The 20,123-nt window shown below is 47.1% G+C and overlaps 1 protein-coding gene across 2 annotated transcripts in view; it reads right to left on the bottom strand.

Moving 5' to 3' along the window:
• The window catches only part of grin2ba (glutamate receptor, ionotropic, N-methyl D-aspartate 2B, genome duplicate a), a 93,072-nt gene that overhangs the window by 10,850 nt on the left and 62,099 nt on the right, over positions 1-20,123 (bottom strand). For both annotated transcript variants that reach the window (XM_029763419.1, XM_029763428.1), the window contains exons 6-15: positions 19,706-19,898; positions 9,729-9,843; positions 7,383-7,591; positions 6,942-6,950; positions 6,324-6,495; positions 3,998-4,151; positions 3,579-3,704; positions 2,291-2,520; positions 1,889-2,049; positions 967-1,154 (exon numbers count right to left, since the gene is read on the bottom strand). In XM_029763419.1, coding sequence (XP_029619279.1) covers positions 967-1,154; positions 1,889-2,049; positions 2,291-2,520; positions 3,579-3,704; positions 3,998-4,151; positions 6,324-6,495; positions 6,942-6,950; positions 7,383-7,591; positions 9,729-9,843; positions 19,706-19,898 — 1,557 coding nt within the window. The remainder of the gene's footprint in view (positions 1-966; positions 1,155-1,888; positions 2,050-2,290; positions 2,521-3,578; positions 3,705-3,997; positions 4,152-6,323; positions 6,496-6,941; positions 6,951-7,382; positions 7,592-9,728; positions 9,844-19,705; positions 19,899-20,123) is intronic.

Raw genomic sequence — 20,123 nt, 5'->3', positions numbered from 1 at the left:
TCTAAGTCACTGTCTGCGAGCCTCATCATCAAACCAGCCAGGCCCCCGTCTGCACCCGTCAAAGGCCCCTGGTCTCTCAGCACGTGAGGATTGCTTTCTCAATCTAGGTCACACTGAGAGGAGTGCATGTTGGGGCGTGTCAATGTGACATTGAGGGCCACTTGCTAAGTTTTGGCTGGCTGTACACAGGGGACGACACAAGATGATGACCCATATTCACACATTCACACACAAGAAAATCGACAAGAAACTGTATACTATACACATACACAATAACGTATTGTCACCGGTCCCTAAATACAGAAAACACACTCCTTATCCAAAGCTTACAAACAGGTCTTAAAACACACCTGTACATTCAGTAGACAGACACAGAGACCTTCACACACAGTCTTCGTAGGGCTGACCCACATTCACACACACCCCTTGTCCACAGAGTGCAGAATACACCAGCAGCTTTACTGGCACCTCTAACTAGGACACTATAGTGGGGCCTGGAGGGGCCTTGGACCAGGATCCTCAAGACAGGCTGGAACACACCCAGATAAAGTGGCTCCAGCACAGACAAGCTGCAGAGAGAAAAACTACTTCTCTATGGCTTCGAATGCAGCTCTGACTGGTGCTCAATCAAGGTGGGACACAGTCTTACTATACACAATATAACATACATAGACAATACCTGTAGGATTGTGTGTTCTATATTTTAGCCAGTTGGCAAGTATGCCAAAAGTACACAGTCATCTACAATTTCATGGGGAAACATTACGACAGCACACTCTAAAATAATTTCCCAATCTTTTTGTTTTATTGCATTTCTCTTCAGATGAAGGCAAGTAATCTGACCGGAAAAACTTGGCTGTTTTCCATCAAAGAACACCGTTAAAACCCTCAGTAAAATGGCACAACTCCCTAGCTGAAATACATGAAGTCAAACTGTATGTAATTCTAACTGAGCGCCGATCTCACCGTCTCCAAAGAGCTGAAGGATGGCCAGGTCGACGTGTCTCTTCCAGCCAGACTCCTTCTGGATGGCGATGCCGTAGCCCGTGGAGGCAAACACCTTCCCACTGCCGATGGTCACCAGCTTACAGCCCTCGTCCCTTCCGGCCATGTAGTTCAGCACTGCTGCGTCATAGATGAAGGCGTCCAGTTTACTAATGAGAGAATTTACAGTAATTACTTCTGGCCTAGCTTTACACTGTAACTACTCATCCCAATTAACCTGCTAAGTAGCCCTAATGTTGTGATAAGGATAATAGGACTTCTGCCTGCTTTGCCAAGGGCTACAGTTGTCACATACTGTATAATGGTAGACACTGTTGTGCTGGGAAAACCAGAGCTTTTAATGAAAAACAAGGAGAATAATTCAACTAAGATATTAAAAAATACATAAAAGAAAATAGAATACATGTTCCCCTATTGCCCCAGTCTAAGGCCCCATTCCCCCATTCTAAGGCCCCATTCCCCCATTCCCCCAGTCAAGGCCCCATTCCCCCAGTCTAAGGCCCCATTCCCCCATTCCTCCAGTCTAAGGCCCCATTCCCCCAGTCTAAGGCCCCCTTCCCTTATTCCCCCAGTCTATGGCCCCATTCCCCCATTCCCCCAGTCTAAGGCCCCATTCCCCCATTCCCCCAGTCTAAGGCCCCATTCCCCCAGTCTAAGGCCCCCTTCCCCTTATTCCCCCAGTCTATGGCCCCATTCCCCCATCCCCCTCAGTCTAAGGCCCTATTCTAAGGCCCCATTCCCCAATTCCCCCAGTCGAAGGCCCCATTCTAAGGTCCCATTCCCGAGTCAAGGCCCCATTCGAAGGCCCCATTCTCCCATTCCCCCAGTCTGAGGCCCCATTCCCACTCCTCACTCAGTCAAACGCCCCATTCCCCCTGCTCACCCAGTCTTCAGACCATAGAGGGCCTCGTCCACATTCTTCTGGTGGAACTTGATCATGTAGCCATGCATCTCCTTGTAGTTGTTCTTGATGTTCCTTTCCGTGCTGCCGTTAGGGACCGTCCCAAACCGGAATGGAGGGGAGAAGTCATTGGGTCTCTGGAACTGAGGGGAGGAGATAGGGAGAGAGAGAGACAGAGACGGAGCAAGAGAGATGAGATAATAGGTGTAGAAATAATGATGGCGTGAGGAAAGTGGTGGCAGGCAGAGGACAGAGCGAGAGATCGAAATCAAGAGAATCAAGGAAAGATGGACAGTGAGATGGAATGGAGGTGAGATAAGGAGAGGAGAGAGATACTAAGAAAGAGCGAGTAAAGGACTAATGAAGTTTAATGACAGGCCTTACCTTCTTGTCGCTGAGTCCAGACACCTGGTCCACATACTCCTCCTGGATCATGAAGGCTGCCAGGTTGGCAGTGTAGGAGGCCAGGAAGATGACAGCAAAGAAGGCCCACACCGACACCATGATCTTACTGGTCCAACCCTTGGGGTTCTGCACTGGGACAGAGTTGTTGAAGACCAGACCCCACAGCAGCCAGATGGCCTTGCCGATGGTGAAGGAGGGCCCTCCAGGCTCTGATGGAGAGACAGGTAGTGATCACAATGAGCAATGGTCTCAGGGAGGCGTCTCAGTGTTGTAGTTATGTTGTGGTTAGCTGTAGGATCATGAAGCACAATGTGGCTAGGGAAGCTGGAGGAACATGACTGATTGGACCACGGTGCTGTGTCATTCTGATAAACACCTGGGTAAGTGTGTTGTAGTGCAGATGAGGCTTTAGTCCACTACTCAGTATGCCTATTGTTGTTGAATATGTGTGCTGTGGTTCTGTCACTACCACACAAGATTGAATCCATCATGATAATACTTTTCGGCATATCAGTTGTATTTACTGTTCTGTAAGTAGCCAACCTGAGTATCACTAGTTGGAATCCAACATTTGATCCAATTCGCACAAACACTGAATTCCCAAGACTACTGTATGACCAGCTAACAATAGCACTCCTACAACGCTTTAGGAAAGAGGGTCTTATTCTCCAGAACATGAAGGATGAGAGAGATTAAAAAAAGATATGGTCTCTAAATATAGGCCCGTCATGAATAGGATGGAGAGACATTGATTATTTCTTTTAAGCTGGGAGATGTAATAAAAACGGGCCCATCCCTGTCAGGCCTGACATGTGATTCCTGAGAATATGGAAATGCATGCAAAACACAGGGCCCACATTAAAATACATGAAGATCCAGGGGAGGCGTGTTGAAGTCAATGAGAAGAGACTTCACCTGCACTGGGCTCTGAGAGGTGAAGGAGGACAGGAGGAGGGCTGGGGAGGAGGAGGGGCTGGGGAGGAGGAGGGGCTGGGGACGAGGGTGGTCAGGGTTTACTGGCTGCCATGTGGGAGTTGGGGAAGGTCACCGCGCAGAGCAGTGTGTGTGTGTGTGTGTGTGTGTGTGTGTGTGTGTGTGAGTGTGAGAGAGATAGAGAGTGAGTGAGTGAGTGAGTGAGTGAGTGAGTGAGTGAGTGAGTGAGTGACAGAAGGAGGAAGAGAAAGAGAAAAATGTGTATGTGTGTGTGTATGCGCGTGTGTGATTGTGAGAGAAATGTTCGTGCCGGTGTGGAGCCAGACCCTCTCACCTCTACCGTCGGCCAGACAGCGGTTGTAGCCCACAGGGCTGAGGTACTCAAACACAAACACAGCAATCGCCGAAACCAGCAGCAGCATCACGAACATCATCACCCACACATCAGCACTGAAGGGCTCTGAGAGTGAGGCAGAGAGAGAGAAAGGCCAACGGAGGGAGGGCGAGAGAGAGAAAAATATGCAAATGAAGAGTACACAGAGAAACAAAAAGTGAGTGAGATAGAGGCGAGGGAGAGGAAGTCAGAGAGAGAGAGTGGGAGTAAGAAAGAAAATATCGGAGGGGAATGAGACAGACAGAAAGAAAGAGAGTTAAGCACATTATAATTCAGTCTCAGTACACAATGGACGAAACATTTGGGTGATACTGTAAAGTTGGCAGCATTGGCAGAGTCTGTTTGTGGGTCACACTCACCGAGGAAGGCAGAGGGTGAGACGGTGCCGTTGCTACGGGATACCATGACGCTGATGCCTGTCTCGATGAAGGGAACCGAGAAGTCAATGACCTCTGACCTCTCCTTGTTGATGGTGAGGGAGCCCACAGCCATGTGGGCCTTCTTCGTCTCCACCTGAGAGAGAGGTGGAGAGAGAGACGGTAGGGAGAGAGGGAGAGAGCGAGAAAGAGAAAGGTCAATGAGAGACAGTGTCTACACATCAAGAACAGTCAAAGTGGAGACTTGTGATCCACAGTGCAGGAGGGGAAGGAGAGAGAAACAGAACGAGGGAGGGAAGGCAGAACAGACAGAACGAGGGAGGGAGAGAGACAGAACGCGAGAAGGAGAGAGAGAACGAGGGGGGAGGGAGAGACAGACGTGAACAAGGTAGGGAGAGAGAGAACGAGGGGGGGAGACAGACAGAACGAGGGAGGGAGGGAGAACGAGGGAAGAAGAGAGAGAACGAGGGAGGGAGAGAGAGAACGAGGGAGGGGAGGGAGAGAGACAGAACGAGGGAGGGAGAGAGAGAACGAGGGGGGAGGGAGAGACAGACGTGAACAAGGTAGGGAGAGAGAGAACGAGGGGGGGAGACAGACAGAACGAGGGAGGGAGAATTGGGTTACCACAGTGGGTCATGGCAGCTTGAAATAGCCACCCCATTGCCTCCTCCTTCCTCTCCTCCCTGCTTTCCATCCCTCCCTTCGTGCCCCTCCATCTCTCCAGGTATATTTAGCCCTAAAAACCTGGGCCCTACAGCGCCGGGGTAAAGTGGGACAGAACTGACTGAGTGAATAAGGTGTGAATGTGAATGACAGAGGGAGGGAAAGAGAGAGGGAGTGAGACTTTTTCTTTTACCTGTGGTCTGTAGGTTTGTGAGCCAAGGATTTGTTTGTGTTAGTGTGTGTGTGTCCAGGGGGAGCAAGTCTGTCCAGCAGTGTACCCACTACTCTCTCTTTCCGTACTCTCTCTCCATCTCCCTCCCACGGCTTGTACTCTCTCCGTTATGAAAGTGACCTATGTGGGTGGTACTGAGAACGAGCGAGCGAGCGAGAACTCTTGCGTGTGTGTTCTGTGTTCACGTCTGTTTGAAGCCAAACTCACGTAATCAAGAGTATTGCCTCAAATATTTTGGATTACGAGGATTAGTGGCTGCCTTCCCTCCATCAATGCCGACACCGGTGAACAAAATGATGTCAGCCCAAAATGGAGAGGAGGGACCAACTTTAACCCTGCAGTGACTTCTTTCTCTCTTTTTTGCACAGCTCTGATGCATTGTGTAAGTCAAGAGGCATCTATGTGATCCATGCAGGCGTCGTGTGCAGATCTGGGGTCATTAAGAGTGTGAGATACGTTCTCTGAGCGGCGCTGGGACGGACGCTTAACTCCATTAACACCCCTCTTCTAGGTGGAATAGAAACGGTACACCAGCATCCTTTTAGTCCACATGAAACACACCCCTTTATAACAGGTAGAGAAAGTAAAAGACCCTTAAACGACTTTCATGCTAGACAGCAGCACTTGTTCTGGGCTTGGAGGCCCAGTATCCATATTAAATCTAAGTGGCTTTGAATAAGAGAGTCTGTTAAATGGCTGAAATGTATACTGTCAATGTGGATTATACTGTAGTAGGACAGTGGATATGTAGTCCTGTCTATGACAGTGGAAGGTTATTCCAACCAGAACATCCCCTGCTACAGTAAACTTACACTATGTATTTTTACCCACCGCCTTTGGGCTGTTACTAAGGTGAGGGGCAACACTAGAACTGTCCTGAAGTTAGAACAAAGTTGTAAACTAAAAACTCTGCTACTCTCTGCCTCAGTGCAGCTGCTGCTACCGCTGTATATTACAACTGACAACAACCTTACCTTGGGACCAATGTCGATTACACAACATCTTCATAACACAAACTGGACTTTCATGGTAGACTGCTCTTTACCCTTCAGTGAGGTACTTAACCTGGCTGACATTAGCTAATGCCCAAATGAACAAACTGGTGACATGGAAGTGGAACGTCTGTCTATAAGTCACTCAGAATGAGTTTTCCTTCCAGGTAGCTCCAAGTTAATAACAGAGGGCATGATTCCTGTCGGGATAGCCACTGACACAGACACTGACACAGACACAGACACAGACACAGACACAGACACAGACACAGACACTGGCAGACAAACAGAGACAGACAAACACAAGATACAGTTGACAGATTGATACCTGCAGACTGCTAAACAGACAGACTGACACAGGTAGCTAACCCCCATGACACCATCATACACAGACAGACTAGCTGCAGCTCCGCAGGCCCACCTCTCCCACCATGCCGTTCCAGGTGCCGTTGATCTTCTTGCCGTGTTTTCCGTTGGTCACCAGGTAGAGGTCGTAGGTGAACTTGACGTGCTTGGCGATCTTCTTCAGGATGTCGATGCAGAAACCCTTACAGCAGCGCTTGATGTAGATCCCAGAGTCTACGGTTTTATTTCTAAGAGAGAGAGAGAGAGAGAGAGAGAGAGAGAGAGAGAGAGAGAGAGAGAGAGAGAGAGAGAGAGAGAGAGAGAGAGAGAGAGGGAAAGAGCGAGGGAGGAGGAGAGCGGCAGAGAAAGGAGAAAAGCATGCAGAGAATTAGGGTAGCATAAAATGGAGGAAAGGAAGAGAGAAAACAACGGAACAGAAGAGGGCGAGTTATCGTAGGGGAAAGTGCAACAGGAATAGACAGACTGAGCGAACGTAAAATAAAAGATGTAAAAGGTGAGAGGGAGAACAATAGGCCTTATTAACACTGGGCATTCATACATCTCGAGGCGGCAGGCAAAGATATTTTTCCCATGCTGAACAACGTATGGTTAGACAGAGATTAGACAAAGGGGAACATTATCAGCATGCTTAAAGCGTTCCGCTTTCTAGAGACTTTAACAGAGCTCTTCCTACCCCGCGAGCCTGGATTTGGATAGCATCACGGCCATGTTGCCACAGCAGAGTGAGACAGGGTGGAGAGAGGAACATATTGAGACACAGGACAGGACGTACCCACACAGTTAGAGGCTTAATACAACTCAGTACAGATGTAGAGATACTGGAGGCAGATGGCAGATACTCATAAAGTACTGTAAGAATGGAGTTTGAGGGTCTAAAGGCTTTTATGGTGGATACTGTGGGACACTATAAGGGGCATAACTAGAATTATTATACAGCTTAAAATTATAGACTTGGACACTGCTTTGACATCAATACTTTATAGTTGAATACATTGTTGTGGAATTGTGATAATTTTTGTGGTATTATACACATTACAGTAGTATTAAGGACATACATTGTGTACTAGACATTGTACGTGGCATTAGATAGTGTTGTGACGAGTTTACCCCTCACATTGTTTGGAGCTGTCTCCTGCAGGGCACAGTGTTCCTCATACACGTGCCACTGAGGGGGTCAACATCCTCCACGATGACGAACGGAGCCTCCTCCAGCGTGACGATGGAAAGGTGGTCGTCCTCCCGGCTCTCTGCCCCTGAGTAGATCTCAAAGCGAGGCCAGACGTGGTACTTCATGGACAGGGAGCCGTTCTCCCACTTCCCCACCTGAGACAGTAAGCAAACACACTCCATAAGGCTGGCTTCTGTGTTCACATTGGAATTCTGGTTTGGATTCAGATTGATGTTTGCATTTGGGGGGACTTTTTGCCAATGCATATTTGGTTGGCAATAGCGTTATGGAAATGGGCCCCTTGACAAATTCATTACAATTCAAACTGCTACTATTTTTATTATAATAAGGAAGCCTTAATGAGCCTTAAACATGTCATGATAACATGCAAACACCAAAACAGTTGGGGACAGAGTGAGTGTGAAAGACAGACAGAAAGGAAGAAAGAAAGACAGACAGAAAGAAAGGAAGGAAGAAAGACAGACAGAAAGAAAGGAAGAAAGAAAGACAGACAGAAAGGAAGAAAGAAAGAAAGACAGACAGAAAGAAAGGAAGAAAGACAGACAGACAGAAAGAAAGAAAGAAAGAAAGACAGACAGAAAGAAAGAAAGAAAGACAGACAGAAAGGAAGGAAGAAAGAAAGAAAGAAAGACAGACAGAAAGAAAGGAAGAAAGACAGACAGACAGAAAAGAAGAAGTGTGAGTTGAACAACTGTAGCTTGTTCTATCACGTCAGCAGGCGGTTGGCCAGAGAGCAACCAGAGACGTGGACTGGGACACATAGCACACTGGGTAGGAGAAAGGTTAACGTAAAGGACGGCAGAGGAACGGGGGAAAGAGAGTTGAATTCAGAACGAGGGGGGGGGCGACAGAGAGAGGTAGAGAGGGAGGAGAGATAATTCGTATGCAAATGAAAGCACTCCTGGACCAGAGTGTCCAACTTGATTCCTGGAGGACCCTCCAATCCCTCCAATCCCCAGCTCTGAATTAGCACCATCATTTACTCAATTTTCACCATCACTGCCGCCGACAAATCATACCTGAAGACTCTGTCTTTTGCCCTCTACTCCAACAGCAGCTAACGAGCACTTATTTCAGGGAATGGCGTGGGCGTAAATGTATATGGATGATCAACTAATTGGGCCTGTCAAGATGGGAGATGGACAAGGAGTTGGTGCACGTGCGTGCATGCACACAGACCCATACGCTCACACACGCACACGCCCACACACACACACACACACACACACACACACACACACACACACACACACTCCAGAGAGGAAAGTTGGCAGGCAGCAGCAGACTGACTCGGCTGCAGCAGACTGACTCGGCTGCAGCAGACTGACTCGGCTGCAGCAGACTGACTCGGCAGCAGCAGACTGACTCGGCAGCAGCAGACTGACTCGGCAGCAGCAGACTGACTTGGCTGCAGCAGACTGACTCGGCTGCAGCAGACTGACTCGGCAGCAGCAGACTGACTCGGCAGCAGCAGACTGACTCGGCTGCAGCAGACTGACTCGGCTGCAGCCCGGTGCCAGATGGATACCTCCAGACAGAGAAGGAAGGGTTACAGTCAACTCACAGTGTGTAAACTGGACCGGACACTCCAGAGCTTCAGAACTACTTCAAAAGAGCAGAGGAATAGGGAAGGAGAGAGAGCGAGAGAGAGAGAGAGATAGAGGTGGAGAGAGAGAAAGAGAGAGAGAGAGAGAGAGAGAGAGAGAGAGAGAGAGAGAGAGAGAGAGAGAGAGAGAGAAGGGGTGGAAACCTGCACTCATTAGAATCCAAGAAAGTGGTCCGGCTGGAAGTCAAGCTAAGAATTAAACATGAGAGTGAGAGGGGGAGCAGAGGGGAGGAGAGAAAAGGAGAGGAGAGGAGAGGAGAGGAGGCAGAAGGGGGAGCGAGTCACCTTGCTCTCTGATCAGAGGACAGAATATAGATTGCAGAGCACGATTAGAGAGGGGAGAAAATACAGAATAATAGGAGGAAGAAGTAGAGCAAGAGAAAGAGAGAGACATACAGTGAGACGTAGAAATACAAACACACACACACACACACACACACACACACACACACACACACACACACAGACAGACAGACAGACAGACAGACAGACAGACAGACAGACAGACAGACAGACAGACAGACAGACAGACAGACAGACAGACAGACAGACAGACAGACAGACAGACAGACAGACAGACAGACAGACAGACAGACAGACAGACAGACAGACAGACAGACAGACAGACAGACACAGAGACACACCGTACAGAGCTGAAGCCTCACCTTGTCCCACTGCCTCATCTTGTCCAGTAGGATGATGACCAGTTTGGGATGCATCTGGTAGCCGTCCTCACTGAAGGACAGGTTCCGACCCTCAAACGTCACGTTCATCAGGTACCTGGACAGGAACAGAGATTCAGGTTAGTAAGGCTCTTATTCCCACTCACAGAGTAGAGTGGCGATATGGGTGCAGTGAAAATAGAATAAAATAGAATACAGCTGAATAGAGTAGAATAGGATAGAATAGAACAGAATAGAGCAGTGAGCATGTCTACTGTCTGGCTGCAGTGAGAAGGCAGACAGGACAGCACTGCAACAGTCTCCTGGCTGCTCATGACATTGCAACCCCTGCCAATGTGCTTCTGTTTCATGTCAGCGGTTTCTCTCTGTTTTCTAGCTGTCAGATATATGTGTGCCAGCGTGTGTGGGAAGAGTGTGTGTGTGTATATGTGTGTGTGAGAACATGAGTGTTTCTGTCAGGTGAGCTCAAATAATTTCTCTGCCAACCTCCATTCTACTTCCTCTTCTGCCTATCTCTCTGCCTCTCTCTCGCTCTGTCTCTCCGCTTCTCTCTCTGCCTCTCTCTCTCTGCTTCTCTCTCTGCCTCTCTCTCTCTCTCTCTGCCTCTCTCTCTTGCTCTGTCTCTTCACTTCTCTCTCTATCTCTCTGCCTCTCTCTCCCTCTGTCTCTCTCTGCCTCTCTCTCTCCGCTTCTCTCTCTGCCTCTCTCTCTCTCTCTGCCTCTCTCTCTCTGTCTCTCTCTGCCTCTCTCTTTCTCTCTCTCTCTGCGTCTCTCTCTCTCTGTCTCTCTCTGCCTCTCTCTCTCTGCTTTTCTCTCTGCCTCTCTCTCTCTGCCTCTCTCTCTCTCTCTCTCTCTGCCTCTCTCTCTCTCTCGCTCTGTCTCTCTCTGCCTCTCTCTCTCTGCCTCTCTCTCTCCACTTCTCTCTCCGCCTCTCTCTCTCTGTCTCTCTCTGCCTCTCTCTCTCTGCTTTTCTCTCTGCCTCTCTCTCTGCCTCTCTCTCTCTCTCTCTCTCTCTCTCTCTCTCTCTCTGCCTCTCTCTCTCTCTCTCTCTCTCTGCCTCTCTCTCTCTGCCTCTCTCTCTCTGCTTTTCTCTCTGCCTCTCTCTCTCTGCCTCTCTCTCTCTCGCTCTCTCTCTGCCTCTCTCTCTCTCTCTCTCTCTCTCTCTCTGCCTCTCTCTCTCTGCCTCGCTCTCTTTTTTTCTGGGTTACTGTTTCCATGGCAACACTCTGCCTCAAAACCACGCACACAATACATAGATAAATAAATAAATGACAACAATGAGGCATGACTGGAGCTGAGAGTGACATGTGTGTGTGTGTGTGTGTGTGTGTGTGTCTGTACTGCACATGCTCATTGTTGTGCTACCCTCCTGAACTGAATGGTCTCTGCATTGAGAGCTTAGCAGCATGCCCAACAACAACACTAGCCAGGCAGACCGGCACACTGCATACCAGTAACTACACATACTAAACCACTAGAAAAGCTCACCACTATCAATGTTCTCCCATTCGCTTCCCTGAGGACCCGACCATTCACTTCCTCTCCACACAGAGCAGCTCTCCACAGACCTCAGCATGCCGGCATGGAGTCACAGTCACACATTCACACGTCAGCCCCTGTCATCCACACACATCCACACACATCCACACACGGAAAAGGGAGCGTTTGACTGTGACATCTACAGGTAACTGCCAAAATAATGGAAACACTTGAGTAAATGAGAGATTCATAGTATATTGAAAGCAGGTGTGGTTCCTGAGTTAATTAAGCACTTAACATCCCATCATGCTTAGGGTCATGTATAAAAATGCTGGGCAGGCCATTATTTTGGCTAACATGGCTATGCCCACATAAGATGGCAATGCCCAGAGTGGTCACTGAATAGTTTGATGAGCATGAAAGCGTTTTCCACCACCGTCAACAAAACACCAAATGATGGAATTTCTCATGGAAGAATGGTCTCACATCCTTCCAATAAAGTTTCAGACACTTGTAGAATCTACGCCAAGGTGCACTGAAGCTGTTCTGGCCCACCACCCTATTAAGACACTTTATTATGGGTTTTCCTTTTGGCCGTTACCTGTATGTTGCGTAATGAGAGGTATACAGTACACCGCTGCACCTTGGTATGATGTGTGTGTTGGAGAGTGGGAGAGTCTGTGGATTTGCTTGATAGAATGGCATGATAGGTAAACAGGTAGATGCAAACTGGCAAACAACATTCTTGTTCTGTGTTCTCCTCGGAAATGTCACGGGTCCAAAACACAGGGTTTACAACGTCCTTTCAACATTTCTCAAATATCCTTCAACTGAATCGTTCTACTTTTCTCTCACTCTACTGCACGTGGAAAGATAAAGTATGAAATATTAAGTGGAGAAAGAGTAGAGAACCGTCTGTTAGAAACGCCATGTGAATCAGAAGCGACCTGGGCACCGACGCAAAGCCTATGGAATATGCTGCATAAATGATAAACCATTTACAAGGTGACTGGAGAATGTGTCCTCCTGAATGTTTAGGATGGGATAGTTATGCATGACAATGTACATGTGGGGTATTTGTGTGCGAATGTGTATACTGTACCATCCTACACACGTTGACAACGGCGACACAGAGACTCACACAAGCATATGTAATGTGTTGCCATGGTACCCACAACCACCAAGATTTCCAAGCCAATCTGCTGCGTTGCTATGGGAACCATAATCTCACAGAGAGAGAGAGAGAGTGTGATAGAAGAGGGGAAAAGAGAGAGGGGAGACAGGCCATATTTCTCTCTTCACTTCACTTCTACCCCCTGTTTCTCTCCATCTCTGTAACGATACTATTCTTTGCTGTGAAATGTGTTTAACTTTCCTGCCTATGTCACCTTCTCCCACTCATTGCCCTCCTATCTCTCTCTCGCTCTCAGTAAAATCCCCACACACCTATATACACCCCTTCCTCTTAGTCAACGCATAAAGCCCAGAGGAGGATGAGTCATTAACGCACACAGGCCACAGGTCAGATTATGTAGATACAGTACGGTGAACACACAGGCCACATGTCAGATTATGTAGATACAGTACGGTGAACACACAGGCCACATGTCAGATTATGTAGATACAGTACAGTGAACACACAGGCCACATGTCAGATTATGTAGATACAGTACGGTGAACACACAGGCCACATGTCAGATTATGTAGATACAGTACAGTGAACACACAGGCCACAGGTCAGATTATGTAGATACAGTACGGTGAACACACAGGCCACATGTCAGATTATGTAGATACAGTACGGTGAACACACAGGCCACATGTCAGATTATGTAGATACAGTACAGTGAACACACAGGCCACATGTCAGATTATGTAGATACAGTACGGTGAACACACAGGCCACATGTCAGATTATGTAGATACAGTACTGTGAACACACAGGCCACATGTCAGATTATGTAGATACAGTACGGTGAACACACAGGCCACATGTCAGATTATGTAGATACAGTACGCTGAACACACAGGCCACATGTCAGATTATGTAGATACAGTACGGTGAACACACAGGCCACATGTCAGATTATGTAGATACAGTACGGTGAACACACAGGCCACATGTCAGATTATGTAGATACAGTACGGTGAACACACAGGCCACATGTCAGATTATGTAGATACAGTACGCTGAACACACAGGCAATATGTCAGATTATGTAGATACAGTACGGTGAACACACAGGCCACATGTCAGATGATGTAGATACAGTACGGTGGACACACAGCCCACATGTCAGATTATGTAGATACAGTACGGTGAACACACAGGCCACATGTCAGATTATGTAGATACAGTACGGTGAACACACAGGCCACATGTCAGATTATGTAGATACAGTACGGTGAACACACAGGCCACATGTCAGATTATGTAGATACAGTACGGTGAACACACAGGCCACATGTCAGATTATGTCACGTCCTGACCAGTTTAGGTATTATTTGTATTGTAGTTTGGTCAGGACGTGGCAGAGGGTATTTGTTTTGGTTGGTTCGGGGTGGTTGGTTGTGTTAGGGTGTGTGATTTGTTAGTTCTGGGTGTTGGGTATGTTCTAGGTTGTATTTTCTACGTTCTGTCTAGTTTAGTTTTTCTATGTTTAGGTTTGGGTGTGGACTCTCAATTGGAGGCAGGCGTTTCTATTTTCCTCTGATTGAGAGTCCTATATATAGGTATGTGTTTGGGGTTGTTAATTGTGGGTAGTTGTATTTCGCACTGCTGTTATTATTGTAGCCTGTGAAACTGTCGGTCTGTCGTTCTTTGTTTTCTTGTTTTCAGTATTCACGTTTCTTTAATAAATTATAATGATGAGCACGCTCCTCTCTCTCCTACGACAGTCGTTACAGATGATGTAGATACAGTACGGTGAACACACAGGCCACATGTCAGATTATGTAGAGACAGTACGGTGAACACACAGGCCACATGTCAGATTATGTAGTTACAGTACGGTGAACACACAGGCCACATGTCAGATTATGTAGTTACAGTACGGTGAACACACAGGCCACATGTCAGATTATGTAGATACAGTACGGTGATCACACAGGCCACATGTCAGACTATGTAGATACAGTACGGTGAACACACAGGCCACATGTCAGATTATGTAGATACAGTACGGTGATCACACAGGCCACATGTCAGATTATGTAGATACAGTACGGTGAACACACAGCCCACATGTCAGATTATGTAGATACAGTACGGTGAACACACAGGCCACATGTCAGATTATGTAGATACAGTACGGTGAACACACAGGCCACATGTCAGATTATGTAGAGACAGTACGGTGAACACACAGGCCACATGTCAGATTATGTAGATACAGTACGGTGAACACACAGGCCACATGTCAGATTATGTAGTTACAATACGGTGAACACACAGGCCACATGTCAGATTATGTAGATACAGTACGGTGATCACACAGGCCACATGTCAGATTATGTAGATACAGTACGCTGAACACACAGGCCACATGTCAGATTATGTAGTTACAGTACGGTGATCACACAGGCCACATGTCAGATTATGTAGATACAGTACGCTGAACACACAGGCCACATGTCAGATTATGTAGATACAGTACGGTGAACACACAGGCCACATGTCAGATTATGTAGATACAGTACGGTGATCACACAGGCCACAGGTCAGATTATGTAGATACAGTACGGTGATCACACAGGCCACATGTCAGATTATGTAGATACAGTACGGTGAACACACAGGCCACATGTCAGATTATGTAGATACAGTACGGTGATCACACAGGCCACATGTCAGATTATGTAGATACAGTACGGTGATCACACAGGCCACAGGCCAGATTATGTAGATACAGTACGGTGAACACACAGGCCACATGTCAGATTATGTAGATACAGTACGCTGAACACACAGGCCACATGTCAGATTATGTAGATACAGTACGGTGATCACACAGGCCACAGGTCAGATTATGTAGATACAGTACGGTGAACACACAGGCCACATGTCAGATTATGTAGATACAGTACGGTGAACACACAGGCCACATGTCAGATTATGTAGATACAGTATGGTGAACACACAGGCCACATGTCAGATTATGTAGATACAGTATGGTGAACACACAGGCCACATGTCAGATTATGTAGATACAGTACGGTGAACACACAGGCCACATGTCAGATTATGTAGATACAGTACGGTGAACACACAGGCCACATGTCAGATTATGTAGATACAGTACAGTGAACACACAGGCCACATGTCAGATTATGTAGATACAGTACGTTGAACACACAGGCCACATGTCAGATTATGTAGATACAGTACGGTGATCACACAGGCCACAGGTCAGATTATGTAGATACAGTACGGTGATCACACAGGCCACAAGTCAGATTATGTAGATACAGTACAGTGAACACACAGGCCACATGTCAGATTATGTAGATACAGTATGGTGAACACACAGGCCACATGTCAGATTATGTAGATACAGTACGGTGAACACACAGGCCACATGTCAGATTATGTAGATACAGTATGGTGAACACACAGGCCACATGTCAGATTATGTAGATACAGTACGCTGAACACACAGGCCACATGTCAGATTATGTAGATACAGTACGGTGATCACACAGGCCACAGGTCAGATTATGTAGATACAGTACGGTGAACACACAGGCCACATGTCAGATTATGTAGATACAGTACGGTGAACACACAGGCCACATGTCAGATTATGTAGATACAGTATGGTGAACACACAGGCCACATGTCAGATTATGTAGATACAGTATGGTGAACACACAGGCCACATGTCAGATTATGTAGATACAGTACGGTGAACACACAGGCCACATGTCAGATTATGTAGATACAGTACGGTGAACACACAGGCCACATGTCAGATTATGTAGATACAGTACAGTGAACACACAGGCCACATGTCAGATTATGTAGATACAGTACGTTGAACACACAGGCCACATGTCAGATTATGTAGATACAGTACGGTGATCACACAGGCCACAGGTCAGATTATGTAGATACAGTACGGTGATCACACAGGCCACAAGTCAGATTATGTAGATACAGTACAGTGAACACACAGGCCACATGTCAGATTATGTAGATACAGTATGGTGAACACACAGGCCACATGTCAGATTATGTAGATACAGTACGGTGAACACACAGGCCACATGTCAGATTATGTAGATACAGTATGGTGAACACACAGGCCACATGTCAGATTATGTAGATACAGTACGGTGATCACACAGGCCACAGGTCAGATTATGTAGATACAGTACGGTGAACACACAGGCCACATGTCAGATTATGTAGATACAGTACGCTGAACACACAGGCCACATGTCAGATTATGTAGATACAGTACGGTGATCACACAGGCCACATGTCAGATTATGTAGATACAGTACAGTGAACACACAGGCCACATGTCAGATTATGTAGATACAGTACGGTGAACACACAGGCCACATGTCAGATTATGTAGATACAGTACGGTGAACACACAGGCCACATGTCAGATTATGTAGATACAGTACGGTGATCACACAGGCCACATGTCAGATTATGTAGATACAGTACGGTGAACACACAGGCCACATGTCAGATTATGTAGATACAGTACGGTGAACACACAGGCAATATTGTGAAATATTGATTAGGAAGCTTTAATAAATGAACTCTGATATTAATTTTGAAAAACAGAATCTATGGAAAATGACAATAGGGTCCATATTGCCTGTGTGTGTGTGTGTGTGTGTGTGTGTGTGTGTGTGTGTGTGTGTGTGTGTGTGTGTGTGTGTGTGTGTGTTGTGTGTGTGTGTGCGCGCGCGCACGTGTGTGTGTGAGACAGAGAGAGAGATGGAGAGAGAGAGACAGAAAGAAATAAAGACAGAAAGAAAGAGAGAAAGAAAGAGAGAACAGCAGTCTGACCCAGCTCCATTAAAGCCCCATCATAAACAGGTACCATTTTACATCCATCGCCCAAAAGCTCTGTGAAGTAGTCCACTTCCACTTCCATCCCCAGCAACAGATCCTCAGCAGGAGTTTATGGACTGCAGCTGCCTACTGACTTGGACCTGGCAGAGGCCACTCCAAAGACCATGCAGGGTCAAAATACTGCTCAAGCATTTGTCTTCTCCAACAGACAAACTACCGCAGATCTACATTTCCACAACACTTAAAAGCACTTGACCCCTTTTCCAACACACTTCTCATTTACAACACGTAACTTGTTCTTGTTTAGGTGGGTCAGAGTCAGCTTTGTTAGACCATGATCCAGGTGCCTGCTGGTTCCACTAATGGAATGGTCCATACTATACTCTGCCTATACGTAACAGTACAGGTAAAAGTCATTCAATGTATTCCATGGTGTGTTCCTACTGACTCTAACATGATTCTCTTATAAGAAAATAAAATATCCATTCACTTAGAATTTAAAAAAACACACCACTCACACATGATACCTTAATGATACCTTATACCGGTGTCCTAGATCCTTGACAAATACCTCGGCCAAATACAGGATTTCATTTTGTTTTTCCGCACATGACTTATAGCGCCAATCAGGTCCCCTAACTCTCCGTCATTCAATAAGTGAAAAACCCTGAAGGGAAGTACAGCAAAGTATCAACATCCGTTTCATATTTCAGCTAGAGTCACACAGAAAGGCTATGTGTAAGTGGCCATAGACTTCTTTATCTTTTTTATCCGATAAATTCAAAAAGACAATAAAATGACGATACATCGTAATATAGGCTGTTATAGGTCTGAGAATCCCTGCCATCCCATCAGGCTGCTCTCATAGCCCCATAGTGCTAGATCTATCACATGACAGGAAGCACTGATTGAGTTAGCGAGAGTCTATCTGTGGGCTTGCTGCTAATCAGCTCATTGACCCCCTGAAGACAGAGGTTATCAACAAACAGGTTAGTTCAAGTAAAACCAGAGCATGATCTGAGAACAATTCAGCATGATTTAATCAAATGCACAGCCTAGTTGACTATGAAACAGTGGGTTAGAGGTGGCTGGGGAGAGTATTACAGAGGACAAATATACCAGGGTTAGAGGTGGCTGGGGAGAGTATTACAGAGGACAAATATACCAGGGTTAGAGGTGGCTGGGGAGAGTATTACAGAGGACAAATATACCAGGGTTAGAGGTGGCTGGGGAGAGTATTACAGAGGACAAATATACCAGGGTTAGAGGTGGCTGGGGAGAGTATTACAGAGGACAAATATACCAGGGTTAGAGGTGGCTGGGGAGAGTATTACAGAGGGCAAATATACCAGGGTTAGAGGTGGCTGGGGAGAGTATTACAGAGGACAAATATACCAGGGTTAGAGGTGGCTGGGGAGAGTATTACAGAGGACAAATATACCAGGGTTAGAGGTGGCTGGGGAGAGTATTACAGAGGGCAAATATACCAGGGTTAGAGGTGGCTGGGGAGAGTATTACAGAGGACAAATATACCAGGGTTAGAGGTGGCTGGGGAGAGTATTACAGAGGACAAATATACCAGGGTTAGAGGTGGCTGGGGAGAGTATTACAGAGGGCAAATATACCAGGGTTAGAGGTGGCTGGGGAGAGTATTACAGAGGGCAAATATACCAGGGTTAGAGGTGGCTGGGGAGAGTATTACAGAGGACAAATATACCAGGGTTAGATGTGGCTGGGGAGAGTATTACAGAGGGCAAATATACCAGGGATAGTAGCTGTGCCGTTATCTAAAAGCACTGGGCAGTGGCAAACAAATACGGCATAACGTAAGAGGCCTACGCTGAAATGACATCTGACTGCTTCCTGTGAGACAATACAGCAGGCAGAGCTTCCGAAGTGAGCTAGACTCAGTTAGGCTTTGAACTGCAACCAGAAACGCTTGTGCGAGAGAAAGCTCAGAGCATCCCCAGGTGCTGCCATGATACAGCAACAGAAATAGCACTCAGCCGCTCCCAACAAGCCCTGAATCAGTGGAGGAAACAGGATTTTTGTAAGCAGCCAAACCCACTTTGGTGTCCCAACAGGATGCCCAACAATCCCCCAACACATAGAGGCAGAGTGGCAAAACACAGAGTAGGGTGGAACTGCCCCGGAATGCAATACCACGCTCAGTTCCACAGAGCAGCGCAATGGGCTACTGTTCTCAGACTGAAACGCCACTGGGACCAATTAAAGCGCTGGCAAAGCAAAGCGCGGCAGAATGCTCCGCATCACAACCAGTTCAAAAGGCCCAGCAGAGGAAAGGAGAGGGTCTGGGTGTGGGGGTGCAGCACGGGGATGGGGGGCTGTTTAGGGAGGGAGATGTGTGTGTATGTGTGTGTTACTCTTTGTGTGTGCAGATGTTGAAAGATTTCAAAGGGTTGACAGGCGATCCGCCCAGATTTACCTGAGCACCTCATTGGGGTTCCCAGCAATGGGCCCCTTCTTGTCCGTGGCCCCGTGGCACTCAGACTTCATCAGGGTGTGTGCCCCCCTGTCGAGCATCATGGTGGAGGTTGCCATGGCGATGACAGCCACCCCATCGCGCACGCGAGCCTCCAGGCCGTAGTCCCACTCGTCATACGACACAGAGATTAAACCTGTAGAGAGACAGAGAGAGAGAGAGAGAAATGAGGGAAGAGGCAGAAACAGATAGAGTGATGAGAATAGGAAGAAAGGGAGAGCAGAAAGAGAGAAAGGGAGAGCAGAAAGAGAGAAAGGGAGAGCAGAAAGAGAGAAAGGGAGAGAAGAAAGAGAGAAAGGGAGAGAAGAAAGAGAGAAAGGGAGAGCAGAAAGAGAGAAAGGACCGAAAGAGAGCGGGAGAG

The sequence above is a fragment of the Salmo trutta genome, chromosome 1, assembly GCF_901001165.1.
Source record: "Salmo trutta chromosome 1, fSalTru1.1, whole genome shotgun sequence".
In the NCBI taxonomy this organism is placed as follows: Eukaryota; Metazoa; Chordata; class Actinopteri; order Salmoniformes; family Salmonidae; genus Salmo; species Salmo trutta.
The sequence above is the reverse complement of the archived record's forward strand: the minus strand, read 5'-3'. Positions and strand labels throughout refer to the sequence as shown.